This window comes from Erpetoichthys calabaricus, chromosome 6 (genome assembly GCF_900747795.2).
Source record: "Erpetoichthys calabaricus chromosome 6, fErpCal1.3, whole genome shotgun sequence".
Lineage (NCBI taxonomy): Eukaryota > Metazoa > Chordata > Cladistia > Polypteriformes > Polypteridae > Erpetoichthys > Erpetoichthys calabaricus.
The window spans coordinates 173,322,207-173,349,973 of NC_041399.2; the positions used below are offsets into that span (position 1 = coordinate 173,322,207).

General features: G+C 36.3%; 1 protein-coding gene across 6 annotated transcripts in view; it reads left to right on the forward strand.

Moving 5' to 3' along the window:
• Positions 1–27,767, forward strand: part of pard3aa (par-3 family cell polarity regulator alpha, a) — a 971,084-nt gene that overhangs the window by 706,869 nt on the left and 236,448 nt on the right. For all 6 annotated transcript variants that reach the window (XM_028804116.2, XM_028804120.2, XM_051929054.1 and 3 more), the window contains one exon: positions 5,541–5,787. In XM_028804116.2, the coding sequence (XP_028659949.1) occupies positions 5,541–5,787 (247 nt within the window). The remainder of the gene's footprint in view (positions 1–5,540; positions 5,788–27,767) is intronic.

The following is a 27,767-nucleotide window of genomic DNA, read 5'->3' on the forward strand; positions in this document are numbered from 1 at the left end:
CTTATTTACCTCAGTGATACAGAGTTTTTCCTGCCAGTGTTTGCGGACATTCCAAGTACTGTGAAATAGAGTGTGGCTAGATTGTATGTTGTCATGTATGTTGGTGATTTTGAGGAAAAAATTTGGATAATTTTTTGTGTGCCAGGAAATGCTTAAAAGTTCTTTCCATTTAAATGAGTAGTCATTACACGCTTGCGCTTAAACAAACTCACCTAATTGAGGGGTTGTCAGGAGCGGATTAGCTTTGCAAAGCAATGAAAGCTTGTATTACTGGGTTGTTTTAAAAATACGTACCATCTCTAGGGTGTTGCAGTGTGTTTGCTTTGCCAATGACTGCCAATATTATGTTGCCAATTGGTTAATAATAATAACATCCTTGCATGAATGCATTTTTTAAACCCACTTATCCAGAGGATCATGTTGCATTTTCTTCCTTAAACAGTAGTGATAAAAAGTACTGAAGGCGGTTTGCCTCTATGCATTAAAAATAAAAAATAATTAATGGGATGGCTTAATAGAAAATCCTGAGTTTGTTTGTCATGTGGTGGGTGCGTCAATGCGATGTATCAGTGTCTGCTCCTAACCTCCTCCTCCTTAATAGAAAACAATAAATGAGACCAACATATATCTAAATAGATGGCTACATTGCTCATTAATATACACTATCTTCATATTGCTTTTATTCTAGGATTCTAGGATATTCTAGGAAATTTTGCAGAGTATATTGAGTTCATAACCATAAACACCAGCAATACCCAGTAGATACCCTTTTACACTGCTCACCATTGGTAGCAAAATCAAATTAAAGCAGTTCTCATTCCAAATGGCACTAGATTTTCAATTAGAATAAATGCAATGTTTACTTTAAATACAGTAAAATTACATGACTTAAAACTTCAGAATGTTATGGCAATTTTTTCTTTTTTTTTGCACAAAGAACCAAAGCCATGATTAATTCTACTGCTTGCAAATGTAAGAGCTGGCTTAAAAAATGATCACTTCCTGATAGTTAAGAAATAAAGACATGTTAAAGCTCAGAGTTACATGCTGTGCCACCCTTATTAGAGAGCTTCCGAGGCTATGTAAGTGAAATGTCGGCAATTGTGAAACACTCAGTTGTGTAGAATGAGAAGTCAGCTGCATATCAGAGATTCCGAGTAATGTTAACCAGTTGTAACCAGTTATAACCAGTACAGCAGCATTCTGTTAACTGAAGGCTGCAGATTAACGGCCACCAAGTCAACTTCTACCCACTTTTAATAATAATAATACTAACTTTGTTTATATAGCACCTTATCATACATTTACATGCAACTTAAGGTGGTTCCCAGAAATTAATCAATAAAAACAAAGATTTACCACATTTACTTGGATTATTATCCTTAATTAATACTATGATAATTTCTAATAAAGCTAAGTATACCAAATACAAAATCAACCAGGTATTGTTAAGCAAAATTTAACCACTAAAATGCAAAGCAAATCAACAAAAAGGTGTTCTAATTAAAATATTTATACACTTACATATTAAGGTTGCCAATAGAACAACCAGTTCTAATTAATATATACTGTATAAAAATAAATAAATATGGTATGCATCTACATTTTACCTAGACAACCCATTTAGTAGAAACAGTCTGATGTCATTAAAGTCAATGAAAAGATACAAAAGCAAATAAAAACAGTCCAAAGCGGCTTCAGTTGATTTAGGATGTAGATGAAGTTCTTGATTCCTGAATGTGAATGTTTGACCACCTGACACGATGGAGAGGAAAACAAAAAACTCCTACGATGGCCATAGGGGAAAAAATGAACCTCTGGAGGGCCACGGCCGGAAAACAGAAACAAGCAAATCAAAGAGTAGATCTGATGTTAATCAGGTTCTGCATCATGAAAATCAGAATGACCTAGGCCAGCTGGTTGCCCACCCTCTGCTGAGGGCAGTTGATACAGTCGGAAATAAAGGTTTCCAAGTCCTCCTTGTTTCCTCCGGTACCCACTTTTGATTCATAAGATCGTTTACCCATAAAGGAACATGACATTGCTGCACTACTGGCTGATACCCCTGATGAATTCTGCTTCTAGTTTTTGTACACATAGACTCAGTCTTCCTGTGCATGTGAGAGGCAGGAGTGCCAGTCTGTGACTTCAGAGGTTCAGCTCTCATCATTTGACATTCATCCCTTCCTTCCTAGGGATATTTCTTTACTTACCTCTTACATATTTCCATGGGTTTTGGTCAACCCTAATATTCATTCTCATTTTAATTTAAAGACCTACTTGTGTATATTTTTGCTGCAAACAAAATTCGTTTTAGCTGTCTTGGTTCCTGGTCTAGCTGTTTTGTGGTGGTTGCTATTTTTGAAACATATTAGCAGTGACAGAAACCAAGTATTAACTTGAAAACTTTGGAATATTTTTTCCTCCAGCAGCAATAGCAAGTGCACATAAATCCCCATTAAATACATTAGTCCCTTACCAGTAACAACCTTTGGACTGCATCAGTAAAGGACTTACTGTATTGAAGGCACTTGACGTTGAGGAATATCTCAAATTTTGAAGATACATTATCACAGAAGTATCTGGTTGAAGAGAAAATATACAGAAACATTTATTGTCACAAACATTTTTAGAATTTTTACCCATTCATGAAAGCAATAGTTCACATTGATATTTGATTTTTCAGTTAAACATGCAAAAAGTTTAAAAAAAATGTGTTGCCTATTTGTGCTAAATAACAAATGCTGGGATTTTCCCTTGACATACCGAAGTTCTCAAGGCTAAACCTATCATGTATATCAGCACTGCAGGTACAATGGGGTTGTAGTGTGCGTAGATAATTTTAAAAGCCACAAAAACATATCTTCCAATCAGCATTAATCAAAACACTTTCCTTTCATGTTCAGAACATTAAGTACTGCTCATCAACCTCACATCTCCCTCATAATGAGGTCCTATTCAAATGAAAGTGGTACCTTACACTACATTAATGCAGCTTAAAGTGCAATAGTTTTCCCTGATTGTTTGGCATATATTATTGTTTCAAATGTGCACCCGTTGATACGAGAAAGGAGAGCAATTGTCTTTCAAAAACAGCTTATTTTTATAGGTGAAAGAAAATAGCTATTTAAAATATTTAAGCGTCATTAGACAGTGAAGAAAATTTCATTACAGTAGTTTTTAAATAGCACATTAAGTATGCCTTCATGTTTGGTAGTAAATGATAGAATTATCTAGAAAGGCTTAATTAAATCATTGAAATATAATGAGTGTACCTGGGCTGGAGTGACCATGCCAGTGGTAAGATGAAAACTGTTTATTCTCTTAAACAAAAGATACTGCCCAACATATGTCAGCGGTCCATCTAGAGAGTTTTTACTTTAAAAAAAAAAAAAAAGTTTAGCTTCTTAGTTGTGGTTAGTTTTAAAGAAATAGGGGTTTATTTTTTTGCTCCCAAACCTATGATCTTAACCAAGAAAAAAATTGTCAGGGGAGCCCAATTAGTTTCAGTGGAAGGAACAAATTTATATGCCCTGACCGTTATTGTAATGAATTTGTCTTCCTGACAGGACACTACTTGTAGACGCCAGTCTATTAGAGAATAAAGTGCCTATGTGTTTTGTGGGATTTATCTGTATCTATGGAATTTCACCACCAGGTTGTGCTATCATTGACAAGGCACTGCACTGTGCACAGGTGTATGCTGTAAGGCTTTGTTTATTTGTATCATCAGGAATAATTTCAGATGACGTATTTGTCATGATGTTCCATCCTTCCACATTCCTGACAAATCGACACATGAAATCAGATTCTTCTATTGTATTTGAAATCCTGATTCCTATAGATCTCAATTTGGATATGATTCTTACATTCAGAATGCAACTTTTGGAGTACAGGGTTCCTGCAATCTTGAAGTTTTTGTAGAAGGATATAAATAAGGACAAAATGGAAGAAGTTGACCAATGTCCAATAATCATTTTATAAGCAGCTTTAAATTAAAAGGGGGAGTGTGGAGTGCATTTTTTTTCAAACTTCACCAAACAACCACTTTTTCCAGCAGTTTTACCTGTTATTTAATTTTAGCTTATTAATCCCTCTATTACATTAAAGTAATACGATTGGAAACGACTGAGAACAGTGGAGACTTGACCACAAGTCATGGCTTCTATATGTGAACTATAGTTTTTGTATTTGATCAAGTAATCGTGAAATACTAATTTCTTTTTTAAAGCAAAAACACAGATGTTCGAAAAGAAATATCTGACTTTGCATTCATTCTGGGATAATAAGTAGAAAGAGAACAAAATACACATTAGTTTTAATTTACACAAATTACAGTGTGAAAATATTTCAGGATTCTGTGGAGGTTTCTGCCATTCTGTGAGTAGGGTATAACATCTTAGTATCCGCACTGAAGCATTTGTTCATATCTGGTTATTTTAATAAAATGAAATCCATTTTCTTTTTAGAATGAATTAAGTGTTTATCTTTCAGGAGTTTCTGAACAAATATGGAAAAGGTGAAATTATTCACCACCCATCCATTGAAGACCTATAGTTGTGTTTAATAAGTGATTCTCATACAACCATTCCTAGTGTTATTTTACACTAAAGTGATGAATTACATTTGCTCTTGTTACTCCCTCTGCCTCTGTAAGTGGGAACATCTCAGTATATCATACTGATGCTCAAACTTTTGCAGATGGCACTTTTACTATTTAATTTTTTTTTTACCTATTTTAGTTTATGAAATAAATTGTCATCCATCCATCCATTATCCAACCCGCTATATCCTAACTACAGGGTCACGGGGGTCTGCTGGAGCCAATCCCAGCCAACACAAGGCACAAGGCAGGAAACAAACCCCAGGCAGGGCGCCAGCCCACCGCAGGGTGCGCACACACACACACACACACCCACATATCAAGCACACACTAGGGACAATTTAGAATCACCAATGCACCTAACCTGCATGTCTTTAGACTGTGGAGGAAACCGGAGCACCCAGAGGAAACCCATGCAAACTCCACGCATGGAGGACCCGGGAAGCGAACCTGGGTCTCCTAACTGTGAGGCAGCACCTCTACCCACTGCGCCACCGTGCTGCACCAAGATGAATATATTAACCAAATTTCATATAAATCGATTGAACCATTCTCAAGCCACCGTGCCGCCCTAAATTGTAATCATACATTATATTTTCACAAAATTTCTTCTATATTAGTTTGTTTGCTGTCAAAGATCTATTTACTATTTACTTTTTTTTAAACTTCATTATCAACCAAATATGTATTTTGGCCAGGGGTGTCCGGACTTTGGCATGTAATGTATTAATATGTCATTAATATATCTTTCGATAAATAAAATTTGTTTCATTGATATGTATATATTGCTCATGCTGTTACTTGAGTAAAATTCTGTCTATATAGTAATACTTCTCCTTGAGTAAATCTTTTTGTACTTTTTCTACCACTAGTCACATCTCTTAGTTATGCCCTGTGTTGTCACAACTCACTGTGGTGTTTGTCTTAACCTTTTTAGTGGAAGAGGACACAGAAGAAAGCTCAAGATCAGGAAGAGAGTCTGTATCTACAGCCAGTGACGTGGCCACTTTCAGTGGGCCTTCATCCATTGACAAACAGATGAATGGCAGTCGAGTCAAAGATGATAAGAGAAAAGAAAAAGACAAAACTGGAAAAGAAAAGAAGAAACAAGAAAGAGACAAAGAAAAGGACAAGAATAAGACAAAGAAAGGAGGAATGCTCAAAGGTCTTGGGGACATGTTCAGGTAATGTATTGTGATTTAACAGGTTTTATCTAAAGTTCATTGTAATGTTTTTATTTTTGATGGAAATCATAAGGTATATCGCACTTATTAAAAAAATTCAGGACGAGATCAGCAACACAATCAAAGAATGTAATACATATACATGTGCAACTAAGAATTTTACTGTACTCTGCACACACAATGATAGTGACCCTGCATAACCTTTATTAAACTTTGTTTAAGGTGCCTTTGAAATTAGACTACATGCTAATATTTTTTTTAAACAATGAATTACAAATTTGTAAAAATCCAAACTGTTTACTGTTGCCAAGTAGAGCTGCATATTTCAGTGCCAATTAGTCAGAATCGAGACTTCTCAGTTTGCAATGAGTACCCAGAAATTCTGGGTTTCAGTACAGATGCTCAATATTTCAGTCATACAACTTTAACATTTTCTACCAAACAAAATCAGCCATACATATGAATGTACAGAATATACCTACTAGGCCAAAAAACGTAATCCACAAACTCTTTTTCAGTTGTTACTCCTCCTATGAAATAACTGAAGTACAAAATCATTCTTGTCTCATCAGCATATTTCACATACTTAATGGGTTTCAGAAGTTAGCAATGACATGGAACATCTTTACTTGCTAGGTTATGTATTGTGTCAGAAGGAGGATATTTCTCATATCTCCATGTAGGACTAATGTGCCTTTTTCCATAACAAATTAGATTATAGAAAGGAAAAATTTACTAAAGATTAAGTGACTTAGAACCACAACTTTTTTTTTGTTTAAAACTGTGGACAGGAGTAAAATGTAATTTTCTGATCAATTATCTGTGGTCACTACTGCTGTGAGATTCAGAACTATAGCTTTCATATCAATTTAGTATATGAAACTTCATAGAAACTGTGGTTGAAATTTAACATCTTATTAAAGAAAGAAACATCCTCTAACAGGACAATTCAGTAATCAGGGTGGAGAAAAGCAGTTCATTGTATCTTTTAATTACTCCTCCGCAAAATGCCTTGGAGGGAGCATTCTTCAAAAGCAGTCTGTTACAGCACGGTCAGAATGATGAGAATGGTCAAAGAAACAAAGGATAAAGGTTCATTTTATAAACTGTTGAATTTGCATACATTGTTAATCAATGCATACATTTTACTCTGGTTGGTCCTTTGGTTTACACTCAAATGATTTATATAAAATAAAAGTATATTATATTCTGGTTCTTATTCTATCTTTTGAGATGAGACACCACCCTTGAAATTTCTGTGCATATAACAACTGTCCATTCTCATTTATAGGACATCTGCTGATTTCTTAGTCATCCTTCAGTACTTTTTGTATATTACATCAGCCTTTCTTCTGGTGCATTCTTTATTTACTTGAGCATCTCAGTATTTTTCCTAAACCAAATCTTATATTGCAGTGTACATTTTGTTGTTCACTTGACCTTTATCTCGTTTCCCACATTTATTAACCCTTTTATGCTATTTCTTTAAGATTAAAGCTATGTTACCCTAAAATTATTCTCCCACAAACCAAAGTGAACTTAATAGCTCTGGGCTGTTGTGTAGAAGTACAGTATACCTGGTAAAGCTTGTAGCTATCGTCCCAGGAGGTGGATTCTAACGTGCCTTCTAAGTGAAAAATACATATCTGTGATTGTCAATGGTATCAAACTTCCAATTTATTGCAGTTAGTTTATCTTAAATGAATGTGTCAGTCAAACAATGATATGATCAGTTCAGTATAAATCACCAATCCATTCTGCAGAAGATGGTTGACTTTCATAAAATACCAATGCACAGATATTTAAAGAGCATTTATTAATAGTGCTGCAGCAAAGTTAATCAAACAGAAACTGTAATTAATTATTTTGATTTGCTGCTCATTTGAATTCTGCATAAATTAAACTCTGCTGGTAGGCTGTTATCATGCAATAAGTTGTTTCCCATGGATTAATGTAATGGGATTAGTTAGCATATTGTACTGAGCAGCTCTGTAATGAACAATAAAGATGACAAGTGTTTCTTAGGTCATGTTTCAGGAATGCAGCATCGTTGCTTATCTTGGTTAATTCGTGCTCAACCACTGTTTAACACATGAGTGGGAAGGTGCTTAATAAGAGTACTATGTATCATCAGATGGAATATTTCTGTTGATGCCTGTTTTATGGAATCATTGCTGATGGGCCGTATGCATGAGTAAGTTTGTAGTCTCGATGCTGTCATTTTTATTTTGGAAATTGTTTGCCCTGACTTACTGAGATAGCTTTTTTTAATCTCTTTTCTGGGAGATTGTGTAGATTATGAAGTATGATTTTTTTAAACGGGTTTATATAAATGCTTACAATAACACTTAAATTAATAGCTTATGATCATCTCCAACAGAATTGGGCCATTGCCTCCCCGTACTGATATAAAAAAAAAGACCACCATTGGAAGAAACCATTATAGTGGTCTTTTAATTTAAATGATGACATTGAAATCAGTTCTTGTTGCATTTTAGAAGTGTCAGCATTTCAGCATAAAGTGACAGGTAAGTAACTGCCAATTACAACATGGCCGGCTAAGCACCTTATTTGCCAGACAAAGAGGAGGATTTGAAATAATGAATGTTTGCTCAGCTTCATCTTACTCGGTACATGACTTGCTAGATCACGTTGGTTTGGGATTATGACCAGATGTTTTTCTGAAAAAATTATGCAAGGGAAATTGTAAAATATTTATGCAACCCCCAAAGGCAACTAAGCCAGATATTTATGAAATTAGGTGTTGGATTTGCTTATCTTGGTGCTGGCACAATTGGACAGTGGTTAGCGCTCTTGTCTCATTGTCTCACAGATCCAGAGACCTGTTTTTGATTCCAAGCAGCCTATTGTTTAGCATGTGTATGCTCTCGTTTCCTCATTTAGAGTCTATAGTCTGTAAATTAAATTAAGTATGAATGAGTGTATCAGATGTTGGTCTACTCTCTTATCCAGCTCTTGATACCTTTGTTAGTAGCATGATGCTTTAAGAGGCTCTCGACAGGCATATAATGGAAAACAGAGATTCATTAAACGTTAAAGGATGGAGGTGCTTATCTTAAGTCTTCAAATACATGGTCTTTTATAAAAATCTGTCTTTTAGAAAATGTAGTTTATTCATATTTATATAGATGACTTCAGTCCCTTCAAAGATCAAAGCTTTGTATTGATGTTGATTTGTGTGACTTGCAGGAAGGTCTTGTTCATTATAGTATCTCTTTTAACTTCATTGGTGATGAACTTGAGGCACAGCCTCAAAATGCATTATAAATTAAATTGTTAAGGATCCATAATTCAGAAAAATAATTAAGTTTGTTGGCAGTTGTGGAAAGAGCATTTCAAACTTTATTCTGTATTTAAAATTTCTAAACAGCCTTTTCCTTTGACACCAGTTTATATCATGCCCCTTAGTAACTTTTTATAATGCAAGTTGTACTTACATTCCATCTCCATATCCACCTTAAACCTTTTAAATTAGTACTCATAACAAAAAAAAATGTTTAATCCTCTTCCTTGTCTCAATGTCTAGTGCTTTCTTTGAGTATGAATGTGACTAGTTTGTTGATATGATAGTCCTTAATGAGGGCCAGTGGGGGTCAACACTTACTGTAACAGCAGCAAACAATATTAAAATATTAAAATTGTTAAATACCTAAAGAAAATCAGAGCAGTGCCCCAAAGTGAAGCATGTTCCAACTGAAAGGACTCTGAGCCAGTGAATGAAGGGAGATGCGGGGCTTCAATTCAAACGCTCAATCCTATTTGAAATGAATTTCCTTTCCTGCACTGATTCTGATTTTAGCAAAAAATCCATGTGTTTGGGAGTTTGTGAGTTTAAAACTGGACAACTGAGATGATTAGTTTATGTGACAGAAGTAACTTGAGATTTTTTAATGGACATTTTAATATTGTTTGTTGTTGTTCTGAGTTGTATTAGAAAATCCATGTAAACGTGAGATTAAACATTTTTCCTGGGCATCATTACAAACACCACAGGGTAAGACAGACATGAGGAAGTTATCTTCCTGGATGGATTATCCCTTTCATGGTTGGAACAGTATTTCTTAAACTTTTCTTGTTGCTAACTCCCTTTCACCATTATGGCAGTACTGTAACCTCCATTTGGGGAGCAGCACTCTCCCTTTTGTTGCCAATGGACATTTTCACATGGTTGTGTGTGTGGGTAAACTCCATTTCACCTCATCCTGTAGAGGAAGGTTCATTAAAAATAATCAAAATATGTTTGAATATTCCAATAAAGCCAGGGTGTTAAATTCTTGTTCTGGTCAGCTGGACTTGTTGACTTATTATAGGTTTACATCAAATAATTTCTTAGCCAGAAATGAAAACAACAAAAATGAAGTGTGGGGACACAAACTGGACTAATTGTTTAATCCACATCTCAAAAACAACAAAAATGATGCCCAGGGCTCAAGTGAGATTGGCCTGGTACAGCGTTGGCTATTGGCTGTCCTCAATAATGGTTTGGGTCCAAATGAATTCCTTCTTTCGAGGGATGCTCGTTTTTATGGTGTGGCCAAATTGGGGCGATGTAGGTGGTGCAAGTCATCCTCCTAGATCATCTTATTGGAACTGTGATGGAAAGGGAAGGTACTGTTAGCAACAGGACCTCCTGCTGTCCAGGGGTGGAACTGCTTACCTCATCCAAGCCAGGAAGGTGGTCCCTTTTGTACATGCGTCACACTGCATATACACTTGGTCTAAAGCAGTAACCACAGTAACTAGTTGTCTGCCAACTAGTCTGCTTATTTAATATTTTCAGTTTTTGAATAATCCATTTATATCAACATTACAGCTTTCACAAGTGCACAAAGTATATTGTAATGTATTTTCCTATTGAGAATATCATTGATTATGGGTGCCATTTATTATCTGCAAAGCAGGTTGTTCAATGGACTTGTTCGGCACCTCTTGAAAATATAACTTGTTTACATGACAATGATTCACATGCAGCTATGTTCAGCACCTACATCATGCATGTCCGAAGCTGTACAGTAAATTTGACTGTAACTAAGTTGGAGGTCTGTCTATTACAGCACAGACATCAGTGTAAATGACTGTGGTTTCTTCTTCAGTAGTTTCTCTCCATCAGTACCAGTTCTTCTAAGAGCTGCTCAATTGAGAAAGGAAATAAATGTATGTTCTTTTAATATTACTAATTGTGCTACACATCTAGGACAGATTAAAATCTAAGAAATCAGCATTAACATTTGTGGTCCACCTCATATTAGAATGCATTGTGTAATAAAATGCACTACATTTGTCATTCCAACAGATGGTGCATCACAAACATTTTTTGCAATAAAATGCATTACTACAAATGTTTGTGATGTGCCATCTGTTGGAATGACAAATGCAATACATTTTAGTATGACAAATATTTGAGATGCACCATCTTTGGAATGACAGAGACATAGCGACAATACGGACACACAGGCACGTATCCTTTTATTAAGGTGGATATTGTTGCCTATTTCAAACTCTCATGTTAATATTCTGTACAGTGCATACCATCCTGAAGCAACCCACAAAATTAGTGTTGTTTTGAACTGATTGTGTGCTGTAATTTATTGATTTATGCTATGCTGCTGTTAATTTCAAATATTTATCTTTATATAATGAACATTTTCAGGCTGCTTTGAAGAAAATCAGTTGTTTTGCTAAGATTAGGAAGGTTTCACTACATCGGGTGGCCAGTTTAGAAACTCAAAACACTGCTGAAAACTTCAACTTTTTCCATCTGTTGGGTTGGTATTGATGAGCCAACATTTTGGAGTAATTTTACTGTTTTTTCCCCTTACAGTATCAGTAGTATTAAAAAGTAATAACTGGAGGTTGTACTATCAAGTGGCAGTAAGTAGAAAAGCTGATGTTCAGGGGCTTTCCATAGCATTATATAATTATGTGTATAATTTTTCAATCCATCATCTTTGTCCACATACAGCAAGACATTCATATTTTTGGATAATGTTCTCTTGATTACATGCTTTAGATCAGGGGTCCCCAATACATCGATCGCGATCGACCGGTAGATCGGAAGGTAGTGCAGGTAGATCGTGTTGCATTCAAAAAAAAATTTTTTTTTAAATGTTACTCTATCATATATCCTCCCTATAGCATTTGCCACTTGATTGACATACAGGACGGCCAGTCTGAGATCTCTTTTCTCCTAACACACTGGTCATCCCGCATGCACGATCAAACGCGCAAGCTACTGCAAAACTCCAGCTATCTAAGTGATCTAGTTAGCCTTCCAATTTATATCGACTAAAGAAGGGATTTTTTAAAAAAAAATGTTGTTTTATTGGTATGGGCTGGATGTAGAATTGGAAGAGGATTTTTTTTTCTCATAATGTCACAATTGATGTGCATTTGTCTGATCTGTCAATCTATCATTGCTATTCCAATGAAGGAAAATGTGGAAAGGCACTTTCGAAATGTTCATAAAAACTACAAAACTGACTTCCTTCCGAAAAGCGATCTGAGAAAGAGAAAGGAGAGGGAACTAAAATCGCAGTTAATTGGACAGCCGTCATTTTTCACTCGGCTGAATTCAAAAGCTAAGGCAGACGCACCGAAGCATCGTTCCAGGTGAGTCATTCGATCATTAAGCATAAGAAGTCCTTCCAAGATGGAGAGATGATAAAAGAGACCTTCGTTGAGGCAGATGGCTAGGGAGAAATTCCTGCTGAGATTTCAAGACCCCAGACTGGAGAAAAAGGAGTTTCTCCTTGTCATTAAACATGCAGAATACAAGCAACGTAATAACGATCAATGGCCGCTAGACTTGGTATTTTTTTCCGATCTGATCAGCATGTTGAATGAGCTTAATTTACAGCTGCAAGGAAAAGACAAAACCATGGTCAATATGATTAGCTCAGTTAATGCTTTCAAACGAAAAATGCAACATCTGTCCTCAAAGCTGCAGCGCCTTGATTTGGGGAACATCCAAAACCTGGCGTCAGAGCTGGAGACGCAATGGAAGGTGTGTGCGCAACTTGACAGCATACGCTACACAGAGCAGATTGAAAATTGTCAGACTTTGACAGACGGTTTCAAGACTCAACTTTACTTGAGCCAATTGCTACATTTAAGTGCTATCCATTTAGGGAAGATGTTGAGGACGATTCACCCGCTTCAAAAATTGCAACACTGTTTCACCTAAAACTCCTCTACAGTGGAGGATGAGATTTTGACACTACAGGATGATATTCAGCTGAAGTCTGGGGCTCTTGGACAGTTTTGGAACTTATTCACAGAGGAAAAGTACCCAAACATGAGGAAATGTGCTGCCTCCGTGACTGCATTATTCGGCCGTACTTATTTATGCAAGTCAGCCTTTTCCCACATTCCCAAATGAAGATTATTAAATCCAAATACTGTAGTGACCATAAATGTATTGAATTGTTATTGTGCCATAAAGGTTATTCAGTTATGCAAGGTACGGCAACATATATTTTATGTATAAAGTATACTCATATATATTTTTAATGTAGGTAGATCATTTTGTCCTGGTCATTTTAAAAGTAGCTTGTAAGCCGAAAAAGTGTGGGCACCCCTGCTTTAGATATTTGAAGTCACTATGGCTTATTTTTGCTTACTCCAACTAGAACATGCCTGTTACCTTCATGGGTACATGATTGGCTCATTATTAAAAAAAAAGTCTTTAATGTTCAAAGCCTGTTACCTTTGTCTCTTTAAGTACATATCTGTACCCCCTGTGTAAATTTGTTTACCCCTTTTAAGAAAATCATTTGCATTTTTGTTAACGTTATCCTAGGTACTGTGCTGTTCAGAATGTTCATGGCTACATTCAGATTGCTTTTTGAAACATACAGTATGTAATTTTACTGTGACATGCAACAATTTTTCTCTATTAGGGTTGTTTTATGCTGTAAAATGCAAGGAATGACATTAATCTTTTGGTTATTTTTGTCTTCATGTGAGAGAGAAGCTTTGGCCTTTACTATGTTCATTAAATTCATGTCCTGCTCTTAATGTACACGTACCTGTCAACTATCAACTATGCTTTTGGCATTGGTGCCAACTTACCATAGATATCAAGGGGCAAAAAATATAGGCTATGATATAGTTAATAATCTAACAACAAGAATAATAATAATTCTCAAGGTCTACTATAGTGGACACTGATGCAGCATAATAAATTTAAGTGATCAACACAGCAAAAAGTGCTGGAAATACAAATGTCGTACAATAATTGGATGAAGATATTGAATTATTTGCATATGTTGGTACTTATATAGTTAAACGTAATCAGGGGTAGATATTTAAATCTAATCATTAATACTTCGATTTAATGGAATTTTATGAATACACCAGGCTTAGTCATTTTATTTCAGGGACTTAAATTTAATTTATATGTTTATTGGTCTGCTTAGTAAAATTATAATTAATGCTGTCACAATCACCGTAAGGCTGATGCATTAGAGAGTTCTATCTGGGAGAGTTTGTTTATATTGCTGCTAAGATAGTGATTTTTTTTTTATTTTTTATTATTTTTTTTATTTTCACTCATGCGACACAGATTTAGTCTTTTTAGAGAAATGGGAAATACAGAAAAAAGGAAGCCTGCCAATACATCTCAATTGCTACGTGTTTTCTGAAATGTCATGCCTCAAGTGTATAAATTTCTGAGACAGTTCTTGCAGACAGACATTGCCATATGTAATCAAATGTCCCGTTCAACGTCCTGACATTGTCAGATTGCTGTTTTAAATCAAACCCCTCAAACAAGATGCTGTAGATAGATAGATAGATAGATGCATGCATGCATGCATACGTACATACTGTATATACATAGGACGAGCCCAACATTGGAATTGAGTCACTTTTAACTGTAGTCTGTAGCAGCATTTAGACTCAAACTAAGAACTAAGAATGGGGGTGGATGCATTTACTTTTATGATTCTCCATATAAAAATGTCTATGCTTTTTGGTCATTGGGCAGTTTGTGAAATTTGTTAGCGGAAATCATAAGTAAACAAATAAACCTAGCAACAAGTAGGTTGTGCGTCTGAACAATGGAAATAGAAGGTGATAATTTAGTGACAGGTGTCTTTAATGTACATAGCAGACATAACAATGCTGATAATTCATCCATGCTGGCTAAACTGATGTTGCCCTTTGTTGAGACATACCAAAACTACAACCATTTATCTTACTGTAAATTGGCCACACTTCTCTTTTGACCACTTAAATGAATGTCTGTTGTCTAACATATTGAAATATCCAGAGACACTGGTGTCCTTCTACTCTAAGGTCAGGCCTAACATTTGAGATTTAATGCGTATGAGTAACAGAAAATAACATTCTCACAACTGCTTAAATCCACTTTAAGGTCTAAACTCTATAATGGCAGCACTGGGCACAAGATTGGTGACAGTCCATTGCAGGGCCAACTGACATGTCCACACTCACATAGAATCAAATTAGAGCTGCATATCCAACTAACCAACCGGTCTTTTCTGATATGGGAAGAACACCAGTGTACCTGAAGGAAAACTCTTACACACACTGGGAGACATAGAAACAACAACCCGTCATGCAATTCAAAGCTAGGACACTAGATCTGTGAAGTGGCAGCCATACAAGTCCCGTTAGGAATTCCTAGGGAAGAGATTTCATCAATAGGCCCACATGGGTTGGCACTGAAAAAAACTTTTATGTTTTAAGGGTGTCCCCCTGAGGCTGCATGCTATCCTAAAAAGGCCATCACATGCCAGTGGAAAACAGCGCCAGCCAAACAGAGGATACAATTCAGAAAAAGTGAAATGTGCTGGAACAGTGTAAACAAATAAGTACTTTCAGACGCTTGTAGAAAGTCCATTGCTTAGTGGACGCCAGACAGTAAAATTGCAGATTATGGGTTATGCACTTGTACTGCTTGTCCTTTCCCTTTTTGTGTGTATTAAATTTCCATTTTGAAAGAATCTACTGTTTTATGGCAGGGACCTCGTGAAACTCATTCTAGGTTGGTTTGGATATTTTTGTTTTTTGTTCTGCATTTGGGAGTTCATATTGCAATTTAGGAGGGGTGCAGATTAGACCTTTGCATTCGCTATCTCTTCTTAACAGATCAGCATAAAGAAAACAGATTTGATTAGTTACCTGACAGAAAGAATTTCAAAACTTGAAAAAACAAAAGAAAAGAATAAAACAAAGAAGTGAAGAAAAGTTTAAATGAAGCCATCCAACAGCTAAACGATGCAGCCACTACTTTACTAATCCATATCTGTTTAGAAATGTAAATATGCATTTTATTTGCTTTGATTTTGAAGCCCATATTTTTAACATTATCGTAATATTGTGCCTGCTAATTGTGTGAGGGCCTCCTTTCCATACATTGATTTTTATATTAAATATATATGATATGTAATGTACTCTCCATCAGGATTTACCTTTATTACTAATTACCCTGCACGTTGTCAGTAAAAGAGTGGCCATAATTAAAGTTTAAAATAATATATTTTGTTTTGTTTTTCATTCTGTTAGTCTGCTGAAGATCTGATCTTTGACACCACAATAGATTTATTTCGTTTTATGTGCCGTAGCACATTAAGATTGCTAACACAATGAGTGTTTCTGCTCGCTGTTAAAGGAGGTTGTTCATAACCCATAGTAAATCCATTAGCTGCTTCTGTGTCAGTAGATAGTGTTTCTGTTTCTGTGAAGCTTTTAAAAACATAACTGATCTAAAAGTAAACGTGAGTCGCTGAAATGCAGCCAGGAAATTCAAGAGTTGCAAGTGGTTGGCTTTCACTGTCAATCCAATGCAAATGCAATATTGTAGTATTACCATCAAAATCTAATATCATAATTTCATTTAAAAAGATTATGTATAGCTTTACCTTGTTGTGTTTTTGGACATTATTGGACAGAGATAGAGCTAATTAAATTTCAAATCTTGTTGAGCTGAAATTGGATATACTGCTTTCTGTTACACAGCAGTTTTCTTAGCCCTCTGAACATTGGCCCACTTCAGGAATGTTTTATTTAACTGTGTTGAGTCCTTTAGGAAAGGAAAATGTAACTGAAATTCATACACTGTTTTTTAATTATGGGGTATAATTTTACATAACAATGGATCCTCCTTTACCATGTTTACATCATTTTTTTGGTTCTGCTTTCCCAAGCAGCAATTGCTTAGTGACACTGCTTTACACCATCTAAGCAATGCTCCTTACGCAACTTTTCTGCCAGCTGAAATGAGTTTGGTTTTATTTGTACTGGAAATCAGACAAGTTCTAACCGACTCTAAAAGCAATAATAATTTATTGACACTTGTAAAGACTATATTTATTAGAAAGATTCATAATGTCTATCCAGTTGGATAAAGAGTGTATGTATATAGCATCACCAGTTTTATTTAATGTTTGGTTGGTCGTTCCTTTATTATCCATATGTCGTAGTCTAACGTGCTTAATCCAGACCAGGGTCACAGTGGGGTTCTGGAACCTATCCCAGCTATCATAGGGTTCAAGGCAGGAACAAACCCTGGACAGGGCACCAGTCAGTCATAGGCAAACAAACACACACCCTGCCCAGAAACACACACAAACACACACACAGCTAGGGCAGATTTAGTGTGTCGGATTCACCTCACCTGCATGTCTTTGGACAGTCGGAAGAAACCCTTGCAGACACGGAGAGAACATGCAAACTCCAGGCAGGGAGGACCCAAGACACTAACCCTTGTCTCCTTACTGTGGGGCAGTAGCACTACCACTGCACCACCGTGCCGCCCTTACCCATGCATGCTTTGCCCAGTTCAGGGTTGCAAGTATTGGGCATAGCCCAGCACTATCAGGTATGAGGCTGGAACCAGCCTTGGATAAGACACCAGTCCTTTGCATGTGTGGCATACCCACCCACACTTCATTTATGTATGTTAGTTTCATAAACATCAGAAAACGTAGTAGATAGATAGATAGATAGATAGATAGATAGATAGATAGATAGATAGATAGATAGATAGATAGATAGATAGATAGATAGATAGATAGATAGATAGATAGATACACTGAGCAGCTTAACGTTCTTGGATGAAGTACCATAATGTCATAATATGTGTAACGCTGTAAAGCTTTTTTTCTTTTTTTTTCTTCAAATGTGTCATCTTATTTAACTTAAATTTTATTTATACTACCTGTCAAAAGTTTTAGAACACCTCAGTTTTTCCATGTTTTCTTTAAATTTAATCAGCTGAAATACAATGAATGGCCTAAAATGGTGGAAAGGTAAGCAGCAAACTGCCAGAGGTTTAAATTTAAAGTTTAGGTTAAGAAAAGCTGAAAAAAGGAAATTTCAGAATATTACAAAAGGGCCTTCTTCAGGGAACAACTAGTAGGCTACAACCTACAGATGGTCTGCAGCAATTTAAGCAAATTATGCCTTACATGTTGACACAAATAATTTGTAGAGGTGTCCCAAGTTCTGTTGATTACTTAAAAACCTTCTGTCTGTCATAAAGCAGAGTTGGAACAGACTGTGTATCTATACACTCTGAAGTACAACTTGGACAATATAACACTGTAGAAAGTTGTAAATTCCAGTGATAATGCCAAAAAAACTAATTAATATATTAAATGAGACTGAGCATTATTACCCTTAGAAGTACAGGCCAATTGCAACAAAAATGAAAGTGTCAGTGAGTACGGTGTCCTGCACAATCCAAAGGCAACTGGAAACTGGAAGAAACTCTGATAGGAAGAGATCTGGCAGACCCAAAGTCACAACTCAATCAGAAGACAAATTTCAGAGGGTCACCATCTTAAGTGATAGGCGCCTCACAACACAACATCTTCGGTTCTATTCAATAAAGGCGAGCTTCAAAAGGGAGACCTCAATTGGGCGCAGCGAATAAAGGCAAACGCAACAAAATTATTACAGAAAATTTATTAGATAAAGGCAATGATTGAACATATAAAAAGGCGAAAGCAAGAATATTAAAACATCCAATTAATTAATGCATGAACTTCTAACGAACTATTTCTAAAGCTCTCTATATTTCGTTGTTTTCTGCTCTTACTCATTGTTGTGTTACACTTGAAGCTGTAGATTATGTGCAATGCCACGTAGATATTTTATTATTATCTACTATTATTATCTATCATTATCTGAATTATCTACGAATGCCTTTATTCGCTCAATTGAGGTCGCCCTTTTGAAGCTCGCCTTTATTTACGCGCGCCTTTATTCGCCGCGCCCAATTGAGGTCGCCTTTTTGTGCGCGCCCTTATTGAAGGATACCAACATCTTCTAGCACAACTTAACAGTGGTCGAAAAAAGCAAGTCTCACTTTCTACTGTGAAGAGGAGACTTTGTGCTGCAGGTTTGACAGGATGAGTGGCAGTAAGAAAGCCATTCCTTAAAGGACAAAATAGGGCCTTGAAGTACCAGCTGTGGACTACTGCATACTGGAAGAAAGTCTTATGGACCGATGAACCAAAGTATGAAGTGGTTCATCATGCATGGTGTTTGTACGTCATTGAGTTGATGAAAGGATGTTTTCTCAGTGTGTGACACCAACTGTCAAACTTGGAGGAGGAAGTGTGATGGTCTGGGGTTCTTCTGCTGGAGGCAGAGTTGGTGACTTGCACAGAGTGACTGGCATTCTGAATCAAAAGGGTTACCACAATTTGACTGTTATAACAGCAAAAGGTGGCCACTTTGATGAATCAAAAAATTGAGTACACTTAATGATTCCTTCATTTATTTTTTTTATTTGCCATCATTTCTTTGTTGTATGCCTTGATTTCATGAAACATTAAGATATTAAATTGTGTACATTTCCATAAAAATTGAAAACACAGTGGTTTTCTAAAACTAATGAGTGGTAGTGTATGCATTTCTGTATATTAATATAATTTATATATTTTCACTATTGTCCAATACAAATATACACTATATACAGTAATGTCAAAGCAAAAGCAAAATTCTACATATCTTTTTAATGTATATGAGTAAGAAAAGTCCAATTCCATTAGCTTTCACCTCTTAGCTATAACACATCTACAAAGGTGGTTGCACATTCAGTTTTCTGTAGCACTCTCATAATTATTAAGCGAAGACCACCCAAGTTGTAATGAATTGGTTCTCCAAGAGTTCAGGTCAAATAAACTGCATCGCTTGGAGGTCACACAGTTAGTTACTGCAGTGCCTAACAAAACTTGAATCATTATGATAAAGTGAGCATTTCTAACGTAAGATTCTTTAAAATTAGTAATCACAGAAGGTATTTTAATATTCTAAAAGGTGTTATAAAAATCCACAAAATACAGCAAAGCTAATTTAAAAAAATTATAAAAGTATAGCATTAGGTAAATCTGTATTCTTCAGGGCATCTGTCAAAACAGGAGATTCAGGCAAGAAGAACAGTAGAAGTTGGGGTCATAAGACCAATGATATCAGAGGGAGCTGCTGATTTCCAGACAAGGTGTTAGAAATGGTCATTGTCTAAGCCAGGGTTCTCAACCTTTTGCTATGGTGTACCACAGGAATTTATATGTTCCGACCAACCATTTTTATTTCACTCTCAAAATTATATTTACTGAATTTTTATAAGGCAAAACTAAAGATGACATTTCTTTATCTGTCCAAAAATAATATTTGGGGGTTTGAACGAGGTGTTATGAATAATTTTTTGCTCTTTTGTTCTGTGCAAATGTTTTTTTTAATGAATTATCTTAATGTATTAAAAGAGAGTGCTTTGATATATAACAAAAATTTTAAAAAAAATGTTCATATTTTTTATTTCCACAAAATATGCAGTTTGGAGCTAGATTTTCATGTATGTATGGCAGGAAGAGGTGATTTTGTTCTAAGGATAGCAAGAAATAGTGGGCAGTTTGGTTTTGGGCTAATTCAGTGTGCGTTTACAAAGAATATGATCATCGTGGGCTACCTGATTTATCTTGCCATGTGCTTGTACTGAATGTATTCACTTAGCTTCTGTCTTTTAACTAAGAAATAGATAACTTCTTAAAACTAACACTTCAAAATTCAAAGATTATTATGTCATTGCCTCATGAATTATTTAAATATCAAAATTAATCAAAATATTGTACTCTTTTGATATAATTTTTCATGTGTTATTTATTGTCCATCTTTTTCAATTCTGGCAGGACTCAAGTTATTTAATTATAATTTAACATGTTAGAATAACAAGACTCTGTATAGCAGTCTCTTCTTGCACTTTTTAGATATTTTTATACTTATTTTGGTCTGCTACTCTGATTTCTCCATGTTTGGTTATAATAGTGTACTAGTACAGACCACTTGTGCAAAACAAAAAGCACATGTATATGTCTCGCAAGACCTTAGGGTAATCAGTATTAACTCTCTGTCGACATATCACTCCAGACTCCTATATTTGGGAAGTGGTTTAGAAATTTCTAAAATTATGTGTTTCAGCTGATTAATATGCTGTAAGAGCAGCATGTTGGCACATTGTTAGCGATGCTGCCTCACAGTAAGGAGACCAGGGTTCATGTCCCAGGTCCTCCCTTTATTTTGTTTGAGTTCCTTGTGTCCCCCAGTCCCATCTCTCCCACTGTCAAAAGACATGCAGGTTAGGTGAATTGGCAATGCTAAATTGGCCCTAGTGTGTGTTTGGTGTGTGGGTGTGTAAGTTCGCTCTGTGATGGGTTGTTGTCCAGGGTTTGTTCCTGCCTTGCTCCCTAATCTGTTTGGCACGCAACCCTGTCTGGATAAAGCAGGTTAGTAAATGACACAACATAATATGCTGTGCTATGGTGCAAGTATTTAATAAAAACTGTAACTTACTTTACCAAAAAATAAAATGCATAGTATGAACTACTTTGTACATAATTCTTCTCATTTTCCTTTTCAGAAAGTAAAATTGCATCTTTTTATTGGGCTGTACATCGTCCTTGAATTTAAAGTCAGACTTTTATTGGAATATGAAGTGCATAGGTTGTATCTGTGGCAGTGATTTTTAGACAAGTGAACCATGTGACAATTTTAAATATAATTAGTAGAATTTTGAACAATCATTTAGCATTCTTTGGCTTCATATCAGTTGGAACTGCTGCATTTTAAATCCTGGGACTTGTGTTATCTCCTAGGCCGGTCTCTGTGAGTATCTCATCCTCTCTCATCCTTCCTGTATTCTTCTGAGATTTTCAGAAAGGTATTCTGGTTGCCACATTCCAAATGTATGTTGGTTAGATTAATGGGCAAATCTAAACTGCCCCAGTATGAATGAGTGTTTTATGTGAGCAGGCAATCTAGGTTAAAGTGGGGGGGGGTGAGCTCTGGCTCCAATGTAATACTTTTAGAAATGGATAGATGGGTTTATGCATGTATATGTCTTTGGTTAAGCCTGCTTAATTTATTGATACAGTTGCATAGGTTTAACAGCAAGGCAAGAACCAGATCTGGCCAGAGCACCAGTTCATCTCAGGCCGTATTCAGAGAAACACCATTACCCAGTAAAGAGCCACAAATTAACCTGGCACAATTTGTTATATGCATTATAAAGTGGATATCCTTTGTTTGTCTGCCCTCAAATATTATGGAATAACACTGGATTGTGTCCATCAAAAATGTTGTGACAAAAAATTTATTTCGTTCTGTCCAAATCTGACAACAAGATTTCTTTATCACATTCAACTTTCATGAGATGAAGGTTTAAAGTGAAAAAAAACTATTTTAAAGGAAAACAACTGAATATTTTTTAAATTAATTATATAAACTTGAACAATTAATACATCACATATATGCTTGTTTTAAATATAATTCTTGCTTAAAAAAAGTAGTTGCTTGGTAGTTTTTTTCCTCTTGTTATCTGTCGAAGGTGTTTTACGATGGAGAGACTAACAAATGTCTGCTGACATAGACTCACTCCACTTTCCACTGTAACATCTCTCCATTTGAACAATGTCCTCGTGAACCCTCTCCCCATGTTCTCGAAGATAAACTCAAATGAGAGCATAGGAAATGGATTTGTAAAGAAACGCTACACCCAAGTGCTAGGCAGAAAGAGTGAAGATCCTTGACTAGTTCCTTGTAGTTTTCTACCTTTTATATTCCCACCAAAGTTGTGGCTCATGATGATTTTTCTCAAATAAAGAAATTGTGTGTTCCATTATCGTTTGCTTACCTGTAACTTGGTGAAGAAAATGAATGGATCAACCCGGCCTTACATATTTCTGTGAAAACCATTTATATAACAACTTTCTGTCTTCTGGACAATAAAAAGCACCGTTTTGACCTTTTAAATATACATTCCTATTGAAAAAGAAATAATTATTGAGAGATGAAATATGTGTAGCAAATACTTGATTTTGGGTTGTTTCCACCTCAACTAATGTTAAGAACAAGATAGACTGACATTTTTGTTTCTTCAGAATAACAATTTTCACTGATACTGGTATCTAGCAGAAACGATTTGTGGTAGATATACTGTATTTCAATTTCAGAAATGGATACAGCAAATCTAAATCTCTACACCGACTGTTTTTGTGCAGGAGGATTTTGGTGTAGACCAGTGTAATTTGCATTACACTCAGATTATACAGTTTTGTTGGCATATTTAAGACAGAAAATATGGAGGGCATTTCTGAAAATTCATTTTAAAGCTGTGCTCTTGTTATAAAGGTTTACATTATCTTAACTCTCTACATTTTATAATTTATTGTTAAAGTGTGGAAGCAGTATAAAAGGGTTAAGGCACTAAAGATAACCCTGTTTAATTTGTTGTTGACTAAAATAAGTCTTGCAGCACTGATGTGCTCTCCTGAGTTATTATTTGATGAGTAACTGAGATTTCACTGGGCAGGACCATAAGCGATGTGTCTAGAGGTGGCAAGTTAGTGCTCATCTTCCAGATCCTGGACTTCCTGGTTGACGGTGGAATGAAAGAACACAAAAGTGACAGTACTACATCCGTATCTTTGCCATAAGTTGGCCAAAGTAAGAGGTGCTCTCTATTAATGTGTTCAACAATAGAAAATGTAAATATTCATGCCTTTTTTTTAAAGGGTCCTAAACTGAGGGCTTTAGCAGTCCTAACTTCAAGTTTAAGAGTAAATGCAGCTATGTTAAATATGTGATCATTAAGCTCCAGACACCAAAATCAATGGCCATGGCATGTTAATCACACTCCTGTTACCTGAGTGCTGTTCAAAGTTTAAATGTGCAGCAACTAGTGTTGACGTCTTGAACTTTAAATTTTAAATATAAAGTAAAAGTGTCACTGTCACTCACCTGGATCCTGCTGGGAACTTCAGAAGGTATGTTCAGTTGCAACAGTAAAACAACAGACCTTGGACAAGGGAATCATTTCATTGAAGGCTGTGTGGAAGATAATTAAAACAATGGCAGCACATTCATACAGGTTTGGAACTCTAATGTGAAATGAAGAGGAAAAAGATGATTTCTTTATAATTACTATTCAGAGCCTGAACATGGTGCCTTGATTCTCCTCTCATGTTGTGTAATTTGTAGAAATGTATGATAATGATATTGCCTTTCACAGAACTCCAGATCCATCAGATTATTTTCTAATTAGTCTGTATGTACACACGCAGTGCGTGAGAAAGGTTTGCTGGGCCTCATGTAGATACATACTGTGGTGTGTGAAGGTGACAGGAGTCCATAAACAAATTCCAGGGCCTACTAATTACAAGGTTAGCCTGATAAAAAGGATTACCGTAGTCTGTTTGACTTTAGCTTGTCAAATACAGAGATGCATAGCAGCACCTCACTGATATATTTTTTTGGAGTGCTCCTTGACTCTAAACCTCAGACTGCATTTTTTGCCTAAGTAAGATTTGATAATATCAAATGAAAACACATAGCAGAGGTATAGATTTGATTTGATAAGTAAGTCATGTTAATTTAGACTTCCTTTATTATTTTCTCCTCCTGTCACTTTTTTGTCTGATAAATGTTGACTAAGCTTTCACTGAAATCGAAGATATCATTTACCTCATTGACCATGTGTCCCCTTTCTGCTTCTTTAAACAATCACTAACATTATTACATAGAAACTATCAACATGCAACACCTCTGTAAACTATGATTCCAAACTGGCAAGCAGAAATGCCCCACCATCACTGCCAACTCAACATTCCATCACTCTCCCTTTCTACAGATTTCATATTTAAGTACCAGGATCATTATGGCATGTTAGACAAACAGAGTTTTTGATCACAACATCCGAGCCACCTTTCTTTCATAAATCACAAGACAGATTGAGGGCAGCATCATTTACAATGAAGAGTATGTGGCAGAACAGTTAAGAGGAAAATTCAGGCATTGTTTATTTTAAGGAAGGGAGGTTTTGCACCTTTCAGCATTTGGCTGCAGTCTGCTTTGTAATTCCTCAGGCCTGCTTGGCTGAGTTAGTTGAGGCTAAGTGTCCAGCTGTCATTGTGTCAGCCTTCAGTTGTGATAAGAAGCAGGCAGGGAGTCTCTTATTTTACCTAATTTGCATTTCCTTTTATCAGCATGCAAGATTGTCCTGACGACTAAGGGAAAAAGATTTAAAAATGCAAGCTTCTGGCATATGTTTTGGATAAAATAGGAGGAAAAGCTGTTTTTTTTTTTTTCTTCTTCTAATGAGCCCGTATGTGTTGACAAAAGTCCTATGGCACTGAGAAACTAAAGGGTTTGTGTGCAGCTTTTGAGATGCAAGATCAAGAGCTGGTAAAATAATTTTAAACAGTATTGGAATGAAGATGACGTTGATATTAGTCAGGTAGTATTTATGTTAATCTTAGCAGGTATACAAAACACTATACCTCTGCTCTGTGTTTTCATTTGATATTATCAGTTGCGTTCCTGCTAACATTCATGGAAGTATTCTGCTTGTAATCGCTGGGCCTCTCTCAGTCCTTTTATCATCGATTCTGTTCTATCAGAGAATGGTGTCACTAAGGCTGTGTCCACACTGGTATGTATTCATTTTAAAAAACGTAGACATTAGTCTGTGTTTTCACCTTTCATCCACACAACACCAGTGTTTCTTAACCCCTGAAATGAAGATGTTTGAAATTGCTCTCCCAAACTGTACATTTATGAAAACATCAGCTCCACATTGTAATGTGGATGAGTAAAAATAGACTTTTAACATGCAGACTCGGATTGGTTCCTGCCTTGTGCCCTGTGTTGGCTGGGATTGGCTCCAGCAGACCCCCGTGACCCTGTGTTCGGATTCAGCGGGTTGGAAAATGGATGGATGGATGGATTCAAATTGCACTCTGATTGGTTCATTCTTGTTATGTGCCCTTTCCCTGATTGGATCCTGCTGATTACAATGTCTCATTCCCTGATTGCTCGCCCCTTCACAGAAGAAAACCATATTCCAACATAGCATAGCAGACTTAAAGGAACTTCCATGGGACTTGTTGTGTTGCCTACCTGTATGCATCTAAATTGCATTTTGTACACTTTGAATGCAAAATTCATGTGAAAACACAAATAATAAATCAGCAATCACAGTTGTTAGATTAGAGAAAATTCTGTGCCCAGTGGCATTACTATCCCTTCAAGGATTTTTTTCCGATGCATGCATATGCCCAGTGTAGTCAAGTATCTACGTCATATTCATTTTTCAAGTCAGAGATACTTTATTAAATGATGTAAAAATGTAAGTGTGGAGAAAAACTGGTTAAAAAAACGCTGTTTGTAAATGAAAATGTAGTAGTATAGACATAGCCTAAATTAACCCAGTGTCGCGGTCTCTAGTGCAGATTCAGCGCACCCTGCAGTTGACGGGTGTTTAGATAATGGCAAACTACTACCTTTTAAGCTGTTCTATGGGCCCATAACCCTGAGCTGATCTTCACAAGTTTAGATGGAGTGATGTTTATCTAGTATAGATATATTCAGAAACTTAAACTGTTAACCTGAGAGAGTGATGTCTCTCTGTAGCCTCATTGTGCGCACCCTTATTTAATATGTGCTCCTGTTCCTATAAAATGCTTTGAGATTGTGTTTTACATGAAAAGGCATATACTATCTCATTGTCAAAACAAGTATTATCCAACCCGCTATATCCTAACTACAGGGTCACGGGGGGTCTGCTGGAGTCAATCCCAGCCAACACAGGGCACAAGGCAGAAAACAAACCCTGGGCAGGGCGCCAGCCCACCGCAGGGCACACACACCCACACACCAAGTACACACTAGGGACAATTTAGAATCGCCAATGCACCTAACCTGCATGTCTTTGGCATGTGGGAGGAAACCCACGCAGGCACGGGGAGACCATGCAAACTCCACACAGGGAGGACCCGGGAAGCGAACCGGGGTCTCCTGACTGCAAGGCAGCAGCGCTACCCACAGCCCACAAGTATTATTATTTACAAAATGTTTGTGCCTTAAAAGCATGTAGACTGTTTGAAAACTATTTTAACGTATAGGTAGGCAAACAGCTTTTGTTATATTTTTCCAGTATCAATGCAGAAAGGGGAACCAGATTTTTTTTTTTTAAATTAATGCCATATGTAAAGTTGGAGGGGTGTCTGTAGTTGCATAGGTCTATAGATCATGGCAGTCAGTGAAATTGTATGGGTACTGTAGGCCATCCATCAGACATGTCCGCTCATCACTTACATGTGACTTGTTGTCAGTATGGTTAATTTCGTGGTCTGGCCAGATTCTTAGCAAATACCACTGGGGCCATCCCAACAGCTGGCCCGGTAAAGGCTTTTACACAGGATGCCTGTGACTCTTTACATTTGACACATCGCGCTGTTGCATTTTTAGTGACCACTTGGCTTTTTGACAGTCGGTGCTTGGTTTCTTTCACTCAGAACCTTTGTTTCCCAAATATGTACAATAGTGCTATAGCTGCTTTTACTCATTCCTGCTATGTTTAATCATATGCCAACTGCTGACTTAAATTAAATTTCTTAATTTACTCATTTTGGTGTTTCCTGTTTTTACATTTA